Here is a 21,383-nt window from a genome sequence, read left to right on the forward strand (position 1 = left end):
TGTGAGTTTTGATTCTAACTAAAGTGTTTAATTATGTGGGCTACAGAGAATAATTAAGTTATAGAAAATATTTATATGAAAAATGTGTATACTTACCGCATTTGAATCATTTTAACCATATGCAGGTGGTTACCTGCATATGTGTTTTTTTTTGGGGGGGGGGGGCTTCGATTTTGCCACCCCATTTGATTTCTTTGCCACCCTCATGCCACCCTAAGAAAATTTCTCTAGATCCGCCCCTGGTAAGCAGATGTGTCATTGGATAATGGCAGGTCATCCTGAAACAATCAGAATCAGAATACTTTATTAATCCCTAAGGAAATAATGTGGATTACAGTTGCTCCAAAAATAAATGGTAAAAATAGTAACATTAACAGACTAAACTCCAAACAATACATTATGTTACAGATTTTAATATTAATTAGTTATTGTCAGTTGTTGATTTGTCCTGTTCTCATTGTATGACAAATTATGATGGCTGTTTGTTAGCCGTTTGCATACTATGCATACTCTCTCTCTCTTCATATGTGTGTGTGTGTGTGTGTGTGTGTGTGTGTGTGTATGTTTCTCTGGTGAAATTCAGTATGGTTCTGACAACAGTTTTATGTTAATGTACAATCCTTAATATGTTTTATGTGTGTGTGTGGGGGGGGGGGGGGCGCCAGAGGGAGTGTTCGCCCAGGGCGCCAAACAGGCTAGGACCGCCACTGCTCCACATGAACAGCATTCGAGATCTACTAGTAGCTCTTGTGACCCCAGTTGTTCATTCATCTGAGGAGGATCTTATTCCATTCCTTGAAATGGATGAGGACTTTCTTTTGTGTTCATGTTGAAAGTGTTTTGGTGCAATGGAGATGAGTGGAAGCTGTTGACTGACTGCTCAAACAAGAGCCTAAAATGTGTCCTATGGTGTAATAGCAATTGGCATCTGGGACAACTGGTCATTCTGTCCAGTTAAAAGAAACCGGTGAAAATATGCTAACTGTGCTGGAGAAGCTGAAATACACTGAGCATAAATTCACCATATGTGAAAACCCCCCACCAATTTGCATTTTGTGATAAAACTGTATAAAACTGTGCAAACTGTATAAAACTGAATAAAACTGAATAAAACTGTATAAAACTGAATAATAACTCACCGTCAATGTTCCCTCTAAGCTGCGCGCGTGCGCAATGCGCACTGCTTGCACGATCTCTACGCACAGAAAAAAAATCTAACCTGAATTGCAATTAAAATGAAAACTTTTAACAATTCTGTTTTGCAGTGTGAGTCAGTAAGTGACTGGCTGCTCCCGTGTGGGATTACAATGATGCCACCTTATCCCATAGTCCAGCCAGTAATGCGATTCACATTCATATACGCAGCTAATCAACGTCTTTGTCAGGTTATGACATCGTCCTTATGTGCCAGAGTTATGATAAAAATATCTGCACTGTTTGGTTTTCTTCCTGAATACTATCATTGTTTATATTTAGTGCTGGAAGAAACGGTAAAAACGTTGTTTTACGAGGAAAACGCTCGAAAGCCTGTGAGCAAAAACAAAACCAAAAAAACTCCACCCTTTCCTATTGGTCGAAAAATGTACCATGTCGACCAATCAAAAAATGATATGGCCACATGGCATTTAGTTATTTAGGAAAGGGGGAAGTTTTAGGAGTGACGGCGGTGTTTTGAGATGTGAGATTTGCCACGTTTAGCGCAAATCTTGTGTAGTTAGTGTGTAGTTAGTGTGTAGTGTAGTCAATAGTTTTGTTGTGTGTGTCAGAACAATGAGGCGACTGCTGAATGTTACAGGTGTTACAGCAGTGATACATCTGCTGCTGTCAGGCCTGCAGGTATCAGGCTGTTGTTCTCCATCTCATAGTGGACAGAAATTATTTTTTGGAGTGGCACAAATAATTTGTGTGGCATCAGATTTGATGCAGAACAGCTGATTGTTCTGTAAATAGTTTGAAATGTTTATTTAAAAAACCGCCTTGGCTCCATTTTTAGGTAAACAGCTGCAAAAAACTTTGTTGTTTGCATAACTCAGTTACTTTTTTGAAGAAGTAACTATATAATTAATTGCCCAACATTGGTCTTTATATACTGTATTTTGCAGACAGAGAGTTACAGACTCTCTCCCAGACCACAGACTCATAATACAAGTCAGAGCTTTATATATATATATATATATATATATATATATATATATATATATATATAAAAAGAAGAACGTTTTGTTTTCAAAATTCGAGTTCAAGTGATTTTTACTTCCAATAGTGTTTTTTTTTTTCATTGTAACTGGGCTAAAATAGTTAATTAAAAGCGTCTAACATAAATGTAAATGCTGTAATTTGATTATTTTAATAAACCATGTAACTTGCATGGATTCGATGCTGGCGTGACCACAGTGCACACGTCTGCTGTTGCTCACAGTGGTCCAAGGGATCGCTCAGGGAGTTTGTGCGTTCGCTCAGACACATGAAAAATTAGAGGGAACATTGCTCACCGTTGAATTAGGTAATAACTATTTTCTGGAAAACAGCAGAACCTTTATTTTTTGATGTAGGGTGGTGTACGATGCAGCAACTACTTCCATTGTAGTTAGGTGAAATTATTTTGGTAAACCTCCATTTTTATTAGAATTTGTGTTTTGGGCAGAAAGGTCTTGGTGTTGGTAGCCAGGGATTGGTCCACCAGGGCCTCCACTCCTAGCCCCCACCTGGAACACAATGCACCCGACCCCTACAGTGCCTAATGCGGGTGGTGGGCCTCGAGGAGGATGGACCCATGTCCCTTTTTTGGGCTGTGTCCAGCCAGGGCCCATGGACTAAGGCCCAGCCACCAGACGCTCGCCATCAGGCACGCTCCAGGGCAGGGCCTCAGTAAGCCTATCCTGGGCAGGGTGAACTGTTCCCTTGATGTTCTACTCATAGGGGTCCCTCACCCATGATGAATTTGCCATAGGAGGCCCTACCAGCGGACAAAAGCCCCGACGGACTACATAGCCCCTGGGATCCTTGGGACACACAAACCCCTCCACCACGATAAGGTAGCGATTTGCAGTTTTCCTGGGCGCCTTCTGGGTGAGGTGTTCTGGGCATGTCCCACCGGGAGGAGGGTCCGGGGCAGATCCAGGACATGCTGGAGAGATTGTATCTCTCAGCTGGCCTGGAAACGCCTTGGTGTTCACCTGGACAAGCTGGAAGTGGTGGCCAGGGAGAAAGTGTTATGGGCTGTTAAGGCTGCTGCCCTCGCAGCCTGGCCTCAGAAATGTGGAAGAAGATGGATGGCAGAAAGGTTTTGGAAATGTATCAATCTAATAATAATAAAAAAGACATTACTAAGTCTTGTGGATACTTAAATATCCAGGAAAACTCGCACTGCTTTTTGTTAAAGGACACCGTCTGTCCACCGCAGGAGGAGCAGAAAAGACAACTCTTCAGTCTTTTATTTGCAGTGGAAAATAGGTTTCAGTATTTTATTGAAAGTAAGCAATAAATAATACTGTGATAAAAATAGTTTATAAGTACTCAGACTGTACATCATTGTTACAAGATCAGAAGATTCATCAGGAAGAGCAGGAATAAAAACAGCAACATGATTTGCATTGTGCATAAATGGCTAAATCACAAACAAAAAAACATTTCTAATGTCAGCTTCAACTACATGTAGGGTGAAAAGAAAAGTCTCCGGTTCCGACTCATTTGCCACAAAGGCTTATGCTGGAACCCGTGTTGTGAGTGTAGACGGAAAAACATAAGTAGCACTGCAACATTCAGACGTAGCTCTGGAAGCATTACTGACGCCACAAAACACGAATGAGTAATAATAAATAAGAAGAGACGACAGAGAGGAGTTAAACAGTAAGGCTTGATATAAAATCTTTGTACAGAGTGTTTTTAAAAAAAGGTTGCTGGTGGACTGCACCACCATCAGGGGTTTCTGGTGACAGTGGGGATCGACTGAGGCCTCAGTGAAGTTGGTCCGTTGAAGGAGTTTCCACACTTTGGAGTCATCCACACATTTGTTTAAAGTTCTTCTGCACGAGTGAGCATTTCTCCAGAGGTGAGGAAGATTTTGTTAAAGGGATAAATTGGGTGGCAAGCGTGCATATAAGCGGAGTGGATTCTGCATGCAAGGTAAACTGCAGAGGACCTGGAAATCTGTTTTTTTTTACTTGCATCCAAATGTAGCCCTCTGTAGTTTTTATTCTTGCTACAATTATATGGCTTTAATTCTTTAAGAGTTTCATTTTGGTATCACAGGTATGGAAAATAAACAGACAAGAGAGAAATATATTGCGTTTCACATGATATGTGTTGTCACCATCGCCTGGGCTTGCCAGCAGTTATTTTAATACCGATGGAGGACTCACAGTGTTGAGCAGTTTGTGAAACGGTTTGACGACTCCAGCAATTTCTCTGATATTCACACATCCACTGACCTAAGAGCTGCATTTACACAAAATCACAAGTAATAAGCTACTAATATTACAACAGTTAAAAAGGGCAAAGATATGAATTAAGTTATATCACGTATCCAAGTCACTTGAGAATTAATTCATTGATTAGAATTCAAATCAAATGTGAGAGACAAAAACATACATCTGTTCAACTGAATCAGAATTATAAAAAAAGATTAGATGAAATGTCTGTTGGTAGAAATATACAAACTCCAGATTGTTGAAATATTCAGTTACATACATCTGAGAGTTGAGCTTAATGCGGGCACAGTGGAGAAATGTTGCTTTTATTAAAAAAAAAAAAAAAGGTGGGGGGTGATTAAGAGGAGAGAGGCAAAAAGGGGTTACATAGAAATTCTAAAATCAACAATCCCATTGGTTTACATAAATATATAATAACAAATGTAGATAAATCTAGAAAAGCTCTTCTAGGGATACTGAAATTAGTGAGTAAAGTCTTTCTCTGTGATGTCAGCAAGAAGCAAAATATCTTTGTAGGGTCCTTGCAAGTTATTTCAGTTCATCATCCTGGTCTTGAATGCAGGGAATTCCCCTTCATCCTCTGACCAGCGGTTACCTATAGAAATAATGAGGATAAACTGAGAAGGGAATGCGAGAGATCACCGGAAATGAGAGGGAAGCAGGATAGAAGCCGAGAGGTGGGTGGATGGGTTGAGATGGGGGAGAAACAGGAAAGAGATGCGTAAAACGTGCGTTAGAGCAGAGACCTCCAGTACGAGAAAGCTACTTCTGCTTGCATAGAGGAGCAGTTCAGCAGTGAATAGCCATACACGTCTCTGATTTGAGGATTTCATCATTTTTGACATGTGCGGTCTTACCGTTGTGTGTTAACAAGAGTAGGTCCTGACTGTGGCAGTGTCCAGCCTCTGTATAGACTGACTTCCTGTATTTCCACGTAGGCAGAAATCACATGCAAAGACATGCCGTTAGTCACAGCATCATCACAAAGCCAACCAAAAAGAAGCAAGTGCACGTGAGGAGATGTTAAGCATCGACAGAGCGTCTCACACACACCATGCGCACACTGACACTGCTCTCTCTGCTTACCATCCATCGGGCTCCTCTTTGGCTGAGTCGAGGGAGATGCCGCACTACTGCTGGTAACTCGGAAGTTGGCAGGCAGGGTATCTGATGCACCCAAGGACATCCCCCTCATGTCTTTGGGCCTGAACTTCTTTCTCCATGAGGGAGCACGGCGGAAGTTCTTATCATCATCCTAGAATATGATGAGGTAAAGAAAAAAGGGGGGGAAAGACAGAAGACGTTTTTAGTCCACAGATATTCTTATTGTTACTTAGCGGAGTCAACAAGTCAGCAAATGTCCGTGTTTGTCACCTCTTCCATTCTCCTGTCTGTGCCCATCGCCAGCAGACTGCTGTATTCACGCTCAAGAGTCGCCCGGGCCTACAGAGGAAGGAAAAGAAGAAGAATGAGATTAACAGAAGACCTTGGCTCTGACCTGCACTGTCCTCATCCTCCTGTCTGCTGAGCAGCTGATCTGAAATGAACTTTGGTCCACACTAAATCTCTCGTTTCTGTCATCAAAACCCATTTCGTGCAGTTGCCGTTCTCATGCAACTTCCTATATAATTATACGCTTTCAGATGTAAACCTCAGGTCACTCATGTCAGGCTGACACCAGCACTGCATTTACACATGGAGCACAGTGCCACTTATCTCAATGGCTTGACAAAAAAACAAAAACACAAAAACCCCATCTTGCAAGTAAAATTTAAATGTATATAAATGTACATCAATTTCCTTTGTATGTCCCGGGCACTGCACCAAACTCAAAGCTTAAGGTCTTTGGGAAGAGCCCATTGGCCCAAGCAAGCAATGAGTAACTAACAGGTATCTTTAAGCACCTGATAGATCTCAGTTATTTTATAGGAGGTGGTTGCAGAAATTCTATTTTTATATGGATCGGGACTTTTATTTAAACTGGTCTGTACAATTGCACATCTGGAAACATTTAGACAAGAACAAACGTGTGTGATGCAGTCTAATTACACTTGTTTTTAGCATGCCAGCTGTGAAGATAGACCACACAGGCAACCGAATAAACAGTAGTGAGAATGCACTTGCAGTTCTAACAAAGGATTTTATGGACAGAGTTGAGACTAACTGATTCTCATGTGAGAAAAGTGACCATGTTTGTGCCTTCAAATATGAAAAGCAACAGCTGGATGGTGAAACATCATAAACATTTGGTGTTTGTGCACCTGTGTGTTCTGAGTGGGGATCTGCAGCAGCAGGGCCAGGGCGTTGTGATCAAAGGTATCATCCAAGGCGAGCAGTGCACCATGGACGCCACTCTCACAAAGGTTGCTGCTGTACTCTTTGAGACCAATGGCCTGAACCCAACTGATGACACGCTCATTACTCCACACCAGCACATCTGAAAGCACAAAACAGAGATGAGTGCCATTTTTAAAAGACGCACGATAACACCAAGTTGTTTTAATGAGGAAAGAAAAAAGCATGTATTACCTTTAAACTCCAGCATGGACTCCTCCCTCCTCCTCTCCAGCTCCTTTCTGTCATAGTTGAGCCTCCGCAGACACATCACACCGCACTGAAAGCTGTTCCTGTAGCACAAACGCATACACTCGTTCACTGTGGAGCCTGTTAGTTGTTAATCTGCCACGATGTGCTCGTCTTTTTCCCCAAAGTAAGCTGTTTTATTTCTTTTTGACTAGTGGCAGAAAGGAAAAAGTTGCATGTATGTGTGGCATGATTGTAGTAGGCTGTGGTTTCTTCAAGATATTCACTGCTGCTAATAAAAATTTATCTATGTCTCACCTGTGGAAGCTGTCCACCATCTTGAGCTGTCCCCTAAGATCCTTCTTGGTTAGATGGTCAAGCATGCGGGCATCCACCAGCGACTCCATGAAGTAGGAGCGGTACTGTGGCAAACCCAGGCTGGGTAGCCACTCATTACCGATCCACTCGTGGTTCATGTCTCCGTACGCCAAAGTCTACAGTCAGAGAAGAGGAGACTTAGCTGGTGTTTGAGAGAGTGGGCTAAAAAGATGGAGGCGTGGTAGAGGCTAATTACAGCAGGTGTATATTAACCGTTTTAACAGCAAACTGATTAAAAATGTATATATTAAAAAAAAAGAAAATATTCGAATGATAATCAACAATGTTTCCACCTGTTTAATGACTAGTTTATAGAAAATATCTAAGAAAGTCTAAGAATGTAAAAGGTGGGAGACAAATCTCTGCAACTCAGCAACTAGATGAACCCAGTGAGTCGCCCGGCAACAGTGAATAAGTCCAAGAAGGGATGTTTTACATTTTTTTCTTTATTGTGTAGAGACAAAGGAAGACAAAACCAAAGTGTGTGTATGCACTGAGGATGTAAATAATCAGGTAGACTAATCCTGATTCACAAAGCAAAATGAAGTTATCTGTGAAAAGACTCCACACATCAGTGGCAGTGCACCGGTTTCTATCAGGAAAGCTGACATAGTGTGAAGGAAGCTAACACATACACCCACAGCTTTTCTTTGTATTAATTTTTGACTTGTCTGCAAACTGCGGTCAACTGAAAAGCTCCAACATTGCTTTGACTGTCGGCTCTTTCGTCACGTGTCACATTGGTTGGTAAACTTTTAGTGGACTTCATTTTTTTGACTTGACCTGTCTCCTCTCAGACACATGTTTAAAAAACTAAAACTAAACAAAAACTTGCCCCTTGTCATTACTTATTTTACTAACAAACCGATCATTCCATCTCAAATCGACTGTTCTGCTCAGCTGTCTCAGATTTGCCTAAAACTTGAATGAACATTTAATGAAGAAACATGAAATTCATATTTAATTTACAATTAATAAAATGCTTTGTTCTTTCATCTTTCATGAGGCAACTGTCGAACATGAATATTTCAAAAACTATAACATAAAATCCTGAAAGTTTCGTTTCTTACCACTAAAATGAATTAGGATCTGTCTAAGTTTTGGTTTATACTAAATATTAATTAAGCATATTCTTGGATGATTTATTTGCATTGAACATGAGGAAAGTAACGATTAAGTCGTGCCTGATGTTGAAGTACAGCTTATTAGTTTAACGCATCAGATCTGATTTGGCAGATAATCAAAGCCATTTATTCATGTTTATAGATTTATCTTTGAAAGTTGTTTAAAATAATTAAATAAATAAATATATATATATTTACTTTAATTTGATGAACTCACTACAGATTTAAAAGAGGCTCTTTAGTATGCATGAAATCATTGTGTAAGGTTACTGTTTCGTTTTACTGTTATTTTCCTTTGAACTACAGCACCGCCTCTCAGCAGCTGTTGTGCAGATAGTGTACTGTTTCATTATTATATTATCATGTATTTGCTCAACTAAACTGGATACATAAAAATTCAGCTGGAGTTTTTTGGAGCAGTTTGATTTGAGGCGCCTTGAGGCGACTTTTGTTGTGATTTGGCGCTATATAAATAAAATTGAATTGAATTGAATTTCGCTCTAAGAGCAAACCTCTATCGTAGCAACTGTATGCAGAGAAGCTCCAAATTAAACTGTGCTAGAATGTGCTTGTTGTGAATAAAGGAGTACAAGGCAATCATAACCGAATTAAAAAAACAAAACAAACAAGCAAACAAACAAACAAACACACACAGGTGAGAATAGGTGGGTTTTGGAGAACGTATGCAAACCTGGGCCCAGCTACCCTCGTCATCCTCCTGGTGTTAGCATGGTTAGAGTGAGCATGGTGAGAAGAACAGAAAGGTGAGGGGTTAGTGTGCAGTGCTGGGGTTAGAGAAGCTTCAAGTGGAAAGTATAAAGTAATAAACAAAATAACAAGTCAGTAAAAATAGCAGGAAAATAACAGACAAACAAATGGTAAGGCATCAAACAGGAAATACAAATGCTGGGTGACCAGAGGTATATATAAATATGAAAATAAATAAATGAATAAAACATTAACCTATAAACCTTTTGAGGACATTACATTGTCCTCAAAAGGTTTAACCCAACCAGATCTATTAAAGAGAAGCTATTACAGTTTCTTCAGAAGCATTTCTGGTATCAGACAAATGTGTGTGTAATATCTGATTCTTTTGGCTATACATCACCCACTAATGAGTGGCAATGTTTCATAAACAGCCCAATCTAACTTTGGTAGTGGGAGGTAGTTCTTCATGTGTATTCCATCTATGTCCATCTAAGGTGAAAGCTATATAAAAGGTGAAACATACATATACCGTACAAGGACTAAAGAAGAGCATGAGCCCAATCCAAGAACAACAAAGAAGTCGCCCACTAGAGGAACGAAAAAGGCTTTGTTTCAAGACACTCAGTGATCGTGCACGCAGCCAAATTCATACTGGACGTATCCAATATAATAAGTGAAGTCTGGCAATACTGAAGACAACTTGAAACAAAGCTCAAACACAACCATAGATGTGAGAAGCCACCAGTGCCCAGCCAATCAGGGTAGACTAACCGTGGGAGGCGTGGCTGCCAAACTTTCCATTTCTTCATGTGTGACCCAAACGTTTCCTGTGGTCTGATCATTTGACACCAACCAATCAGAAATGCGCCAAGCGGGAAGAGTGGTGAAGGACAGAAACAGAGCCAAATGGAGAAAAAACTATGAAGCATTTGTTTCATTCATTGTTAGCAAATGAATTCAGATGAAACCAGTAGAAATTTGATTCAAGCATTAGTACATGTTAAGTATGTAAGCAGTCAAAATGTTAACGCATTAAAAGTGTCATGCTCATGAGATGATATGAATGTGACAGTGCTTAAAAGTATCATCAAGACTTTGAAAGTGTAAGCAAGTGATCAGTGTTAAATATGCACAGTGGTCCAGCTGCAGGTATGAATGCACTGACGGGTACCGTTCTGGAGGTCGGTGGGGCTGAAGGGCTGGTGAGAGACATGATTTCCTGGATGGCCAAACGAAGCTTCAGACGATGCAGTGGGTTGCTGATTCCAATCTCCCGCTGGATCTCTGTGTCTGATAGTGCTGACATGATGGCTCCACTCTTCACATTGGCACGGCATGCAGCCACGTACCAGGCTGGCATGCCCACCCACAGCTGGCCAGAAGGGGACAGATTAGCAACAGTTAAACAGGATTAATGATTTAGACATGCTACTGAGTTTACTGCTTTTAAAATGAATTGTGTTGGTCTTGTACCTCCAGCCAAACCACAACAGTTGGTCCGTCCCACTGGGCAAACGGGAGGCCTTGTCTGCGAGCCTCTTCTAGTAATTCATGCCTGGAAGACGCAATACATGTGAAAGCCAACTTGGTGGTTCACTTGCTCAAGGACCAAAATATTCACAGCCACAGATCCAAATGTTCGTCACAAAATCCCAATATGCACACACAAACCCCAAGACATTAGCTGACATGCATACTGAGTGAAAGAGAGAGAAAGGGGAAAGGGGGAGGGGACAAACACAGGACCTGAACCCAAGAAAGACTCAGTGCTCCACTAGATGTAGCTGTGTGCCACACCATCAACAAGCTCACCATCTGTTTAGCAGATCCATTTTAAAGAGTTGGCAGAAATGCCCAAAAGCACGTTATTAAGTAACAATTCAGTTTTACGTAAATAAAGGAGTGTAGGAACAAAAAAAAATAACTATGCTAATGTTTATTTTATGGACAAGAACACACACAAAGAGCCAACTTCCATTTTTCCTATGGCTGTAGTGCATAACGTCATGCTCCAAAAGGAAAACTGCGATAGGAAAATCCTGCACTCACTACAATCAGTGCACACACATTCCTGTTAGTTATGCTCCACTATGGAAAGCAGGATAAAAAGCAGCATGGAAAATCTATCAGACATTCAAAGAGATACTTGGTCGGGGTCTGCAGGGTTACTGGTGAGGTCAATGTGAAGCCAAATGCGAGAAGATCGGGCAAGGCAAAAAGCAACATGAGCCAACTTACCCAGTCTTTGGACTACAGATGGAATGAGAGAGAGTGGGAGTGGTACAAAATGTGAAAAAGAAGGAAAAAAATAAAGAGAAAGAATGAACTGATGATTATTGAAGGGCCATGTGACAGCAAAACATTTATGGTGTTTGCAATGTGCTTGAACAAAACTAAGAATGAAAGTGTCAAAAAAACCAAAAACAAAACAGGAGACGTGAGAGATGACTGCGATGGAAATGCCGTGGGGTGGAATGAAAGGCTGTGCACGTGAGCCAGAAAGAGCTTGTGAGGCAGCCCTGGACTGCAGCACGACAACACAGACTGATGTCTGCACAATTACAAGAGTCTTTTATCCTCTATATTCGCTTTCTTACTCTGCATAAACATGGGAAGGGATGGGACTGTCATACAGACACTTACTTCTTCTGTAGCTTCCTGTTTTTCTCTGCAGGACCACCAAGGGTGCCCACACCCAAGCCATCCTTCGGAGAGCTCTCTGCCTCGGGAGTGCCAGCTAGAACATAACATTGAGCTCAGAGATCTAACATAGATCATAAACTCATCACTATTAGTAGCATACATGTCCAGAACATCGGCTTAGCACTGCTGCTAGTGTCTGACCTTGGCTGGCAGGATCCTTGCCAGGAATGCTGGGCCGACCTTTCTCCTTCTTCCCAAACAGGCGTCCAATGGATGACTTGATACTTTTCTTCTTGGCTGCTTTGTTGAGAGAGTCTTGGCTGCTGTTGCTACTGCTTGGGTTACTGCCCTGTCCATCCTGCAGGCTGCTCAGCCTACACAAATAAGGGTTAAGTTATTAGATAGAGAAAGAAGAAACAAATGTTTAAATCCCAGAAACACTACAACAATTTTTCCTGGATAAAAATGCACGTCTTACCCTCGGATGTCTCGGATGTCCTCGTGACTAGCGGCGTGGCCCACCTCCCTATTCAGTCGGATGGAACGTGGAGTAGTGGGGGGTGACGTCTCACAATGAATAGTAGCCTTATCATCTTGAGCAGACTGCATGACACAGACAGAGAAACATTAATGGAACAAAAAAACAACAACAATGAAAAAAACCCTACTGTTCATAACACACACCAAGAGGCTACACTGTATGTGGACTATGAACAATCCATACAGACTGGATATTGGTAACAGATACAGTACTGTGAACAATCAATTATTTAGTGGGAATACTGTGTGCAGTGTAATTTCACAAAGGCAAAAAGGAGAATGAAACTCAGTCTCCCAAAAGAGAACGAACTTCGAAGTGATGAACACTGCAAAACAAACAAAAAAGAAACCAACGTTGCTACGAGTGTTTTTAATGTGGAGGGAAAAATGAAGAATGATTGACAGATCCTGGCTTCTAATTATGGTATTAACCAGTCACTGATGTAACATATAGGAGGGATCCATGGGAAAAGTCCTGCCTCAAAATTAAACCTGGAACCTGCTATTAGCACTTCTTAAACAGTTCACCAGGTAAGTAAATATTTCTTTAGTGTATTTTGCACAACGTAAACTAAAAGCTAAACAAGATCTCCTGTTAAATGTCTGAAGTTTCTTCAGATTTGATGGTCTTGACCTGGAGCCAAATATTTTTTGGGTGATTGTTGTATTGGAAGACACTGGAAGACAGAGCCACAACCCAGACTACTTGAGGTTTTCGTTCAAAATCGTCACATCTTTCCATAATGATTTCTCCCACTTTGACGAGATTCCCAGTTCTAGACACACTCAAGCATCCTCACAGCATAATATTCCCATTATCGTGTTTCACTACTGGGGTGGTGTTCTTTGGGTCACACGCCTCGCCCTTCTTTCTCAAATCATAAGCAAAGAGCTCATCTGACCAAAAGAGGCCCTTCCAGCATACATAATCGTTCTCCAGGTTGTTTTCAGCATCCTTCAATTTGGCTCAAAGGTATCTCTTCTGTAGAAAATCAAGTTTTCCTTAGTCTTCAACCTCTGTCCATTCCCATGCAGCGTTCTAGTCATCGTCTGCTTTGAGACTACAATTTCCTACTTGGCTAAGTCACTCACTAATGTCTTGGTAGTTGTTCTAGGTCTCTGATTGTTGATGATACTTCTCACACCAGTTCTTGAAACTTGAAAATACTGTAATAATTTTGTATTTTCATCCTCTGTAAGCATCAACAATTCCTTTTCTCAAATTTAACTGATTTATTTTGTTTTTTGTCATGATCCTTTCTCAAGTAACAGCTCAAACCCTTGTAGAAGTTTTTATATTGTGTGTAAGTTAGAGGGTAACACTAATTTACACACATTAGAGACTACTTGCTGGAAAATTATCCCTTCGCCGTTTTTCACACAGACAGAAAAACTCAAAGGAGAACAAGTTAAAACTCTAGCTGTTTTGATGCAAACAAACTTGTTTTGTACACAATCATCTTTTTGTAAACTTTGCTGCAGGTTGGCAGGAGCCTCCATCCTTGTCTGTTGCTGTGATGGCTGCAATATGCAGGGGTGATTTTATTTTAAAGTCAGAGATAGCATTTATTCCACTAGACGCATTCTAAAGAATGAGTCCCTTACATACTAATAAATTATGATTGATTATTACAGGTGAAGCACCACAGCAGTGTTAAAATAAGTAAAAGAAATGACACTAAAGTGCGATAAAAGTCTGAGGTGCTGGCCGGAGGCCCAGTAGTGCAGAAATGTTATGCTGGAGATTGCCTGCAACAGACGTGTGTTTGATTTAATAATAGAAAATACATTGCTTAAAACTCAACATGAAGAAAGGAAACGTATTATTTGCAGCACTGTTCCCCCCCAAAAAACAATCGAGGCATTCAAAAACTTCTAGAGGTTTAAGAACGGGATTTTAGATTTCATGCAGGACTGCATATTTCCAACGGATGGAGGATTTAAGGATGGGATGGAGAAACTGAACGTAAACATTAGGGATTAAACTTGGGGGGTGGGAGATGTTACATAGCAAACAGGTCCCTCACAGAGCTCGGGAAAGCAGGTCTCTAGTTTACCTTCCTGCGGTGCTTGCGCAGGTCACTAGGCTGAAGTGTGGCAAAAAGGGAGAGAGGAGAGAAGCAGTTAGTAATACACAACAGATCAGCGGTGGAATCAAGCCATGCACAAAGAGACAAGAGCAGAAAATCACATGAAGATACACAGAACAGTTATCCATGTGCGCACACACAGGCAGAGACACATACGCAGACTCAGAGAAGCTGTTGTTTTTATTGTGCAATTAAGAAAGGTAGTTCTTGGGAAATTAAAGTCTGCAGGAGTACCACCACACCCAAGGGAGGAGACACTGCAAAAACCAAGCTGGAGGTTGGGTCAAGGTAGGCTGGGTGCAGTCTAGCTCACAATTACACCACCACCAATATTTGAGTGGGATAAAAGCTTTTATAACATTTGTTTGCATTGATAAATCAATTAAGATGCCGAGCAGCTAGCTGACTACTCATGCTAAACAGCATTTAAAATCACAGGTGATGCTATTGTGTGTGTGTGTGTGTGTGTGTGTGTGTGCGCGCGTGCGTGCGTGTGTGTGTGTAACAATAACTGTACGGCACCTGAATTTATGAAGTTCAGCTGTTCTCGTCATATTTTCCACTCTGCACCAATAGTGGTGGAGGACAGATCCCCCCCACCCCACCCCACCCCTCTGCATTCCACATAGACCTGGCATTAGCAGAGCAAATAAACCATCACTGTGCCACATTTCTGCAGGAATTTTCCTGCCCCAGGAAGAAAGTATCTAATCACTCATTTCCTTTGCTCAGCTGAGACTGTAGGGGCCAAAGCAGGGAAGAGCGTATGCTATAAAAGGAAAACGGGAAGAGGAAATTGATGGGTGAGCAGAAAATTAATTTAATTACCCAAATTGTTTTCTTTCCTCTTGGAGTGTCTATTTATGTGTCTACTTATGCATTAATGATAATCTTGTGATTTTTTTTAACCCAAGTAAGATTTATAAATGTAAAACTGACGACATGATCTGCCAGACTCAAAGACAAAGACTCCCTTCATGTCTAATGTATTACAGCATTACTTCAATAAACTGCTTGAATTGTTTAAATGCCTGATTTTAAGCAGGGCAGATGTAAATTGCTGCTCTGCAATCAAGCAACTTTATTAGTATAAGTAACTTCAACACACACTGAACAAACAAACAAATGTTAAAGGGACACTCAACTCAAACATCTGGAACAACCAAACAAATGCAAGTACTGCTAGAGTAACTCCAGCTGCAGGGTTAACAGGGTAACCAGTGGTTTTACAGTTCCACAGAACCAATACAAAACTGAATGCAGGGAGAGAAGCCAAAAATAAACAGATGTGCACCTCTTGTCATATCAGCTGGCACACAGAGTCAGTTGTCTGTGTCTTTAATGTAATCAGGATCTTGAATTTGGGATGCCCTTGTTTCTTAAGTTAAAAAATAACCAAAGAGATATTAAGTGGCAGCCTAATACACTTTGCCAAAAATAAAGCAAACTTTGAAAAAGAGTACTAGCTGGTTCCTGGTGATGTTTCAAATATATGGAATTCAGCTTAGCATTTCAGGTGTGCTTGTTATGATTTTCCTATTGAGGAATACTGAATACTGACAGGAGACCTGGACAAGCCTGAACATCCACACTCACAGCTTTGTGTCTTTTGTTACTCTGCGTTTACACAAGTCAATGAATCAGATGTGTGAGTGAGAATAAAAGAAAAAAATAAGCCTGGCTTCAAGTCCGACCTGCCCCCCCGCCCCTTACTGCTCTAGTGTCAAATAAAGACTAAAATGCCCAAATAATAATCTAAAAAGAGGCTAACTGAGGTTTTGAGGCAACATAATAACCTAATCCTTGGTTTTCACAAAATATTACAAGCATGTCTACATTTGATGACGTTTATAAGCAGTCAAAAAAACAAATACAAAACCCCAGAGCCATGATTTGGATTTAACACAGAGAAAAAGTTTCCTGTTTGCACTGAAGTTGGCAAAAGGATCAGAAGAGACAGGAAGTGGCAGACTGCACCCACCCAAGAAGGGAATGAAGGAGCTGTGGGGAGATGGGCAGGTACCTGGAAGTATGGTGCAAAGTTATTGGCTTGAAGTGGGGCACTGAAGCCAGTTGTACCATATGGCAGATAAGTTACTGTCTGATGGGAGAGGGAGCTCTGGGTGACGTAGGGGTCATAGCAATACTGCTACAGGCAGGGCGCAGTTATATATGTAAACTGTTACAAAGTCATGCATACAAATAGAAGCAGACGATCACACTGATAAAACATAAAAGCAACATTGAAGGCCGGTCTTGTTTTAATTATATAATAATCCTAAAAAACAAAGACAGCAAATTAAGACAACAGCTTTAAAATATCAGGAATTGTAATCAGAGAAATTAATATTAGTCTTACAGTGATGTATATCTCAAAGGGGCTTTTTAAAAAATGTATGTTTAGGAAATTGTGATACTCATTACAGGAAGGTAAAAGAAAAGTTACCAAGGTCATGACACCCATTCGATCCAGTTCTCTGTTGGGGCTGCGGGGAATGCGCCTCGGAGTGGAGTGGCCAGAGCCGGGTGGAGAACCGCCCAATGACGAGCCAGCATATAGCGACGGAGGGATGGAGCTCATGGAGCGGAAATGTCCTCCAAGGCTATCACCACTGCCTACCCGGCACTCTATCTCCTCTGCCCGGATAGCGGTGCTCTCCTTCTCCTCTTGAATCATTCTGCAAAGTGAAAGGAAGGTGAAAATATGGCAATATTTACATGGAAATGGGGTTACATGAGACAAGTGTGTGCTTGTTATAGTGGTACCTGATTTCATTGTTGATAGCATCCAGCTGCTCCTGCAACATCAGGGCAAGGGTCTGTGCATCAGCCTGGCCAGCAGGGGACAGCAGGTCCACCGAGCTGAAAACTGTCTCTCGATCCTCCTCCAGGTCTGAGGCGTCCATGTCGCTCTCAAAGGCCTGTGCCACATTTGCCAGCACATTAGCCTGTTGCATGCGCTCCCACTCCTGCTCATTTAAAGTCTGCACCTACATTTATACACATAGGTATAAAACAGGGAATGAGAATGGAGAGAAGGAAAGAAAGATACCAGGAAAGAAGACAGTATGGAGAAAATAATAGAAGGGTTGGAGAAAGCAGGCAGCAGGCATGTGAGAGGATGTCAGGCAACAGAGCAATACATAGTTAGATCCTAGGGTGTTTGTCATTGATGCAGCACACAGACACCGTCACTGTTATCTCAGGCACACTGACTTACATGTCGCTGATTGTCCGTAATAGTAGCAAACAAAGAAGCGGGGGAGAAGAAGAAAAGCATCAGAGAACTCAAACATTAGACTGAAACAGGAAAGAAAGAAAAAGCCGTACCATACAAGGCAAACAGCTGAGAGATGTTCTCAAATAGTGGATTAATTAAACATGAATAACCAGATCTGTCGTTTAACTGCTTTATGTCTGCAGGTGTGAGCTTACTTTGGAAGGTTCATCCCGGAGCGCTGCCACGCGTCCCTTCTGAGGCCGTCTCAGGACGAGAGCGCTGCCATAATGGTCCGAGTTACTGTCCATCATCGAAGAGGCTGACACTGGATATCTGAAATCTGGGGTGCTGCCCAGCTGAGACCGCCTTGAAAAACACAGTCACACCAATGAAAGTCATTCATGAATGAATAGGAAACTAAGTAAGAGGTTACATCAGGTGTATATTTTCAGTCAATGACTGAATGATTTCAGTCAAATCTGTAGGCCATCTGACATTTTGACAAATTGGACGGGAAAACAACAGTTCCTGCAGCGTCTGTGGTCGGTCTGTTAATATCAACACTGTACTGTATTGATTTTGGAGAACATTAGGTTGCAGTCGTGCAGATGCAACTTGGTGCAGAACGAAATGGCCAGTACGTGAAATGCCTATGGTTGTTATATTAGCCTCGATAAAAATTACCTGCTTTATGTGACGTTCAGTTCGAGAGGCTACACCATCGTCATATGCAAAGCATGTATTTTATGCTACATAAAAAATAAACATTTAAGTAAATAAAATGAAGCTTTATGGTAGAAATACAATTACTGGCCACTTTGTTAGTTACACATGTCTAGAACCAGGTTGGAGCACATTTTACCTTCAGAACTTTTTACAACAACATGCTGGAAACTGTCCCCTGATACTTTATTGACATAATAGCATTACACACTGCTGGACTGAGCTCTGGTGACCGTTAAAGCCACTGGAGGCCAGTGACGTTTTTGAGCTTTGTGACATGATGTGTTTTGTGCTGAAGTTGGCTACACTGTGGTTATAAAGGGGATATGGTCACCAACAATACTCAGGTAGGCTGTGTTGTTTACACAATGTTCAACTGGTACTAAGAAGTCCAAACTACGCCCAAAAAATACTCCCAACATCATTAGGCCACCATCAGTCTGAACAGGATAGCTCTAAGGCCGGATGGATCCATGCTTTCATGTTTTTAAAGCTACTTTGTGACCCTACTATCTGAATGCTGCAGCAGAAATCAAGAGTCATCAGACCATGTGTGGTCTTTTAGCTGCACTGCTTCAGGGTTCAACATTCTGTGTGTTCTTGATGTTCTTCTCTGTAACTTGGTTGTGTTACTCTTTTCCTACTATCATTTTAAAGCAAACTGTTCTTTCTCCTCTGATCTCAATGAGGCATTTTCAAACAGCATGTCTTTAGATTGTGTGAGAAAACCAGAGTATCCAAAGACAACCCAAACAGGTGGATTTGAACCCAAGACCTTGCTGTGAAAACAGTGCTAACCACCGTGTCACTGTGCAGTCTTCTGGAGAAAGGTTTTATAGTCGGATGTAGGGCTGGGCCATATCATACCGTCCACGGTAATACCGGTATAATGTTGGGCAACGATAAGAAAATGAAATATGGGTGAAACGCGCATGCGCAGTGCCTTTGTTTACATACGCACATGGCGGCGACGCAGAATGAGAAGAGCGAAAGTGGATCGTTGAATGAAACGGATGAACCAGAATTGGTTTGTAAAAATGCTGCAACTTCAGTGGTGGAACTGGTTTAGCTTTCGTCCGTCAGATACACAGCAAAGCACTATTTTTGGTAGCGCGTGCTAGCGGGCCGTCGTTATTACCGTGTTTTTTGGAAAATACGGCACACTTAAAATCAACCTTTGATTTTTCTGAAAATCGACAGTGCCCCTTATAATCCCGTTTTGCACTAATAAAGTTGAGGAGTTGTAAAGTATTTTGTCTAGTGTCAATTATATTGTCAGTTATATCGTTATCGCAAATTTTCAATTGTATATCGTGATAAATATTTTTGGTCATATCGCCCTGCTCTAGTCGGATGAGAAAGATTGATATTTGTGCACAATAACATGCACAATAACTCTCAAGCATGGTGGCGATAGCATTGTGCTTCAAAGCTGGTTTACTGTCAGTGGTATTGGCACATTGAACAAACTAAATGGAATAGTGAAGACGACACAGTACCTCTAAATTCTTCAACTTTACTTTAAATCAACAGCTGGACAATTGAAATTTGGACACAGTTAGGATCACTGTGTGTTTGGGACAGTGATACCAAACACATACTCAAACTTGTTTTGGATGGATAAGGCAGGCAAACAATAAGCTTCTGGAATAGACTTCCCAAACACCCGACCTTAACCCTGCGGAAAATTTATGGACTCTGCTTAAAAGGTCTGTGGTAGGAAACCAAACAATTAAAATCAACTCTACCAAGAAAAGTGGTTAAATATGAATCCACAGTTATGCTACAAGTCTGTTGATGGATGCCAAAGGTGCCTGGCTGGGGTGAAACCTCATCACGTTATCCAGAATTAGTGTATGTACACTTCTGACCTTGACACTGAATATCGCCCAATAAAGTGGCCATTAAATGTATAGCATACTGCCATCACCAATGACATGTGAAACTTTTTTGGGTCTGTATCTTGACCACGGACATTTTGACATAACACTGGACAAAGTGTTAAGCAACCACCTGAGTTCCTCATAGTTTCCCAGCGAGATATAAAAGTCAAATCATTTCACTAGCTTACCCATGCAGGAGCGAGTTGCTCCTGCTCCTTCCCTGCTCATTCTCTGCCCTCATAGTCTCAATTTGGATTAAGAGCTGCTCCTATGAGAGAGAGCATGTTACAGATATTCTTGTTACCTACTGATGAATAAAATCCTTAGCCATGAAGAGAAAAAACACCACTGCTATAGAACAATTTAGAAAAAACAACCCAAAATATAAAAACACACAAACAGGAGGAATTCTTTATTTTTATTTCCTTACTTTCTCATGGTGGGACTCCTCAATTAATTTTTTGGTGTGCTCGAGTTCTCGAATCAGGGCATTCTGAGAAACAGGAATGATAAGAAATGCTTAACATGACACATGACTAGCCATGCGACACAGATTTAACAGGAACAACAAATATTTATTTAGTTAGTTAGTTATGAATACTGTGTCCTCAGCTTGCCGACGCCTTTGTTCATCAGCCTAACTTTGGAATTTGGCACTAGAGAAGTGCTCTACCTTATCCTCCAAGGCAGACATCCTCTCTTTGAGGTGAAGCTGAAGTCTTTCATTGGACTCTGAGAGGAGCTTATCCACAGTCTCAGACAGACGCTTGTTGTGCTCCTCATTCATCTTCTCACGTTGCCGTGCCTACGAAAATAGAAACATTTTTATACAACGCACAGCTGTAGCAATGCAATGAGAATCAAGCTTCCAGTAAGAACATTTCCCCTTGTTCTCACCCTGAGCAGCTCCTGGTTTTTTTCCTCCAGCTGGGCCTCCAGCTGTCTCAGTCTCTCTTCAACATTGCCATGGCGTTCCTCTGCCTGAAAACAAAGGTTAATGAGAAAAAACTACAAATCTGTACAAATATGTTTCTCTGATTTCATGTATTTAATCCACGCAGGGCTGAAAATCTCTAAAGCCAGACCTTTCTATCCCAAACCCTCTACCATCCATCCTG

The 21,383-nt window shown here is 41.3% G+C and overlaps 1 protein-coding gene across 10 annotated transcripts in view; it reads right to left on the bottom strand.

Annotated features, from left to right (window-relative positions):
- Positions 1 to 3,450: 3,450 nt before the first annotated feature.
- ppfia1 (PTPRF interacting protein alpha 1) overlaps positions 3,451 to 21,383 on the bottom strand; it is a 45,602-nt gene continuing 27,669 nt past the window's right edge. Inside the window, exons 10-32 of one of the 10 annotated variants that reach the window (XM_084921648.1) lie at positions 21,163 to 21,246; positions 20,939 to 21,070; positions 20,696 to 20,758; positions 20,454 to 20,533; positions 17,875 to 18,025; positions 17,660 to 17,665; positions 17,206 to 17,429; positions 16,886 to 17,117; positions 14,407 to 14,436; positions 12,288 to 12,412; positions 12,011 to 12,183; positions 11,810 to 11,903; positions 10,640 to 10,721; positions 10,338 to 10,538; positions 9,938 to 10,000; positions 9,147 to 9,173; positions 7,272 to 7,447; positions 6,960 to 7,057; positions 6,692 to 6,867; positions 5,805 to 5,873; positions 5,517 to 5,685; positions 5,288 to 5,352; positions 3,451 to 5,025 (exon numbers count right to left, since the gene is read on the bottom strand). In XM_084921648.1, the coding sequence (XP_084777774.1) occupies positions 5,297 to 5,352; positions 5,517 to 5,685; positions 5,805 to 5,873; positions 6,692 to 6,867; positions 6,960 to 7,057; positions 7,272 to 7,447; positions 9,147 to 9,173; positions 9,938 to 10,000; positions 10,338 to 10,538; positions 10,640 to 10,721; positions 11,810 to 11,903; positions 12,011 to 12,183; positions 12,288 to 12,412; positions 14,407 to 14,436; positions 16,886 to 17,117; positions 17,206 to 17,429; positions 17,660 to 17,665; positions 17,875 to 18,025; positions 20,454 to 20,533; positions 20,696 to 20,758; positions 20,939 to 21,070; positions 21,163 to 21,246 (2,511 nt within the window). In that variant the 3' untranslated portion in view covers positions 3,451 to 5,025; positions 5,288 to 5,296. Of the gene's footprint in view, positions 5,048 to 5,287; positions 5,353 to 5,516; positions 5,686 to 5,804; positions 5,874 to 6,691; positions 6,868 to 6,959; positions 7,058 to 7,271; positions 7,448 to 9,146; positions 9,174 to 9,937; positions 10,001 to 10,337; positions 10,539 to 10,639; positions 10,722 to 11,809; positions 11,904 to 12,010; positions 12,184 to 12,287; positions 12,413 to 14,406; positions 14,437 to 16,885; positions 17,118 to 17,205; positions 17,430 to 17,659; positions 17,666 to 17,874; positions 18,026 to 20,453; positions 20,534 to 20,695; positions 20,759 to 20,938; positions 21,071 to 21,162; positions 21,247 to 21,383 lie in introns of all 10 variants that reach the window. The other 9 variants (XM_084921566.1, XM_084921485.1, XM_084922107.1 and 6 more) reach the window with 9 other exon arrangements.

Source organism: Perissodus microlepis, chromosome 1 (genome assembly GCF_051167445.1).
Source record: "Perissodus microlepis isolate ML-2025 ecotype Zambia chromosome 1, ASM5116744v1, whole genome shotgun sequence".
Taxonomy (NCBI): domain Eukaryota; kingdom Metazoa; phylum Chordata; class Actinopteri; order Cichliformes; family Cichlidae; genus Perissodus; species Perissodus microlepis.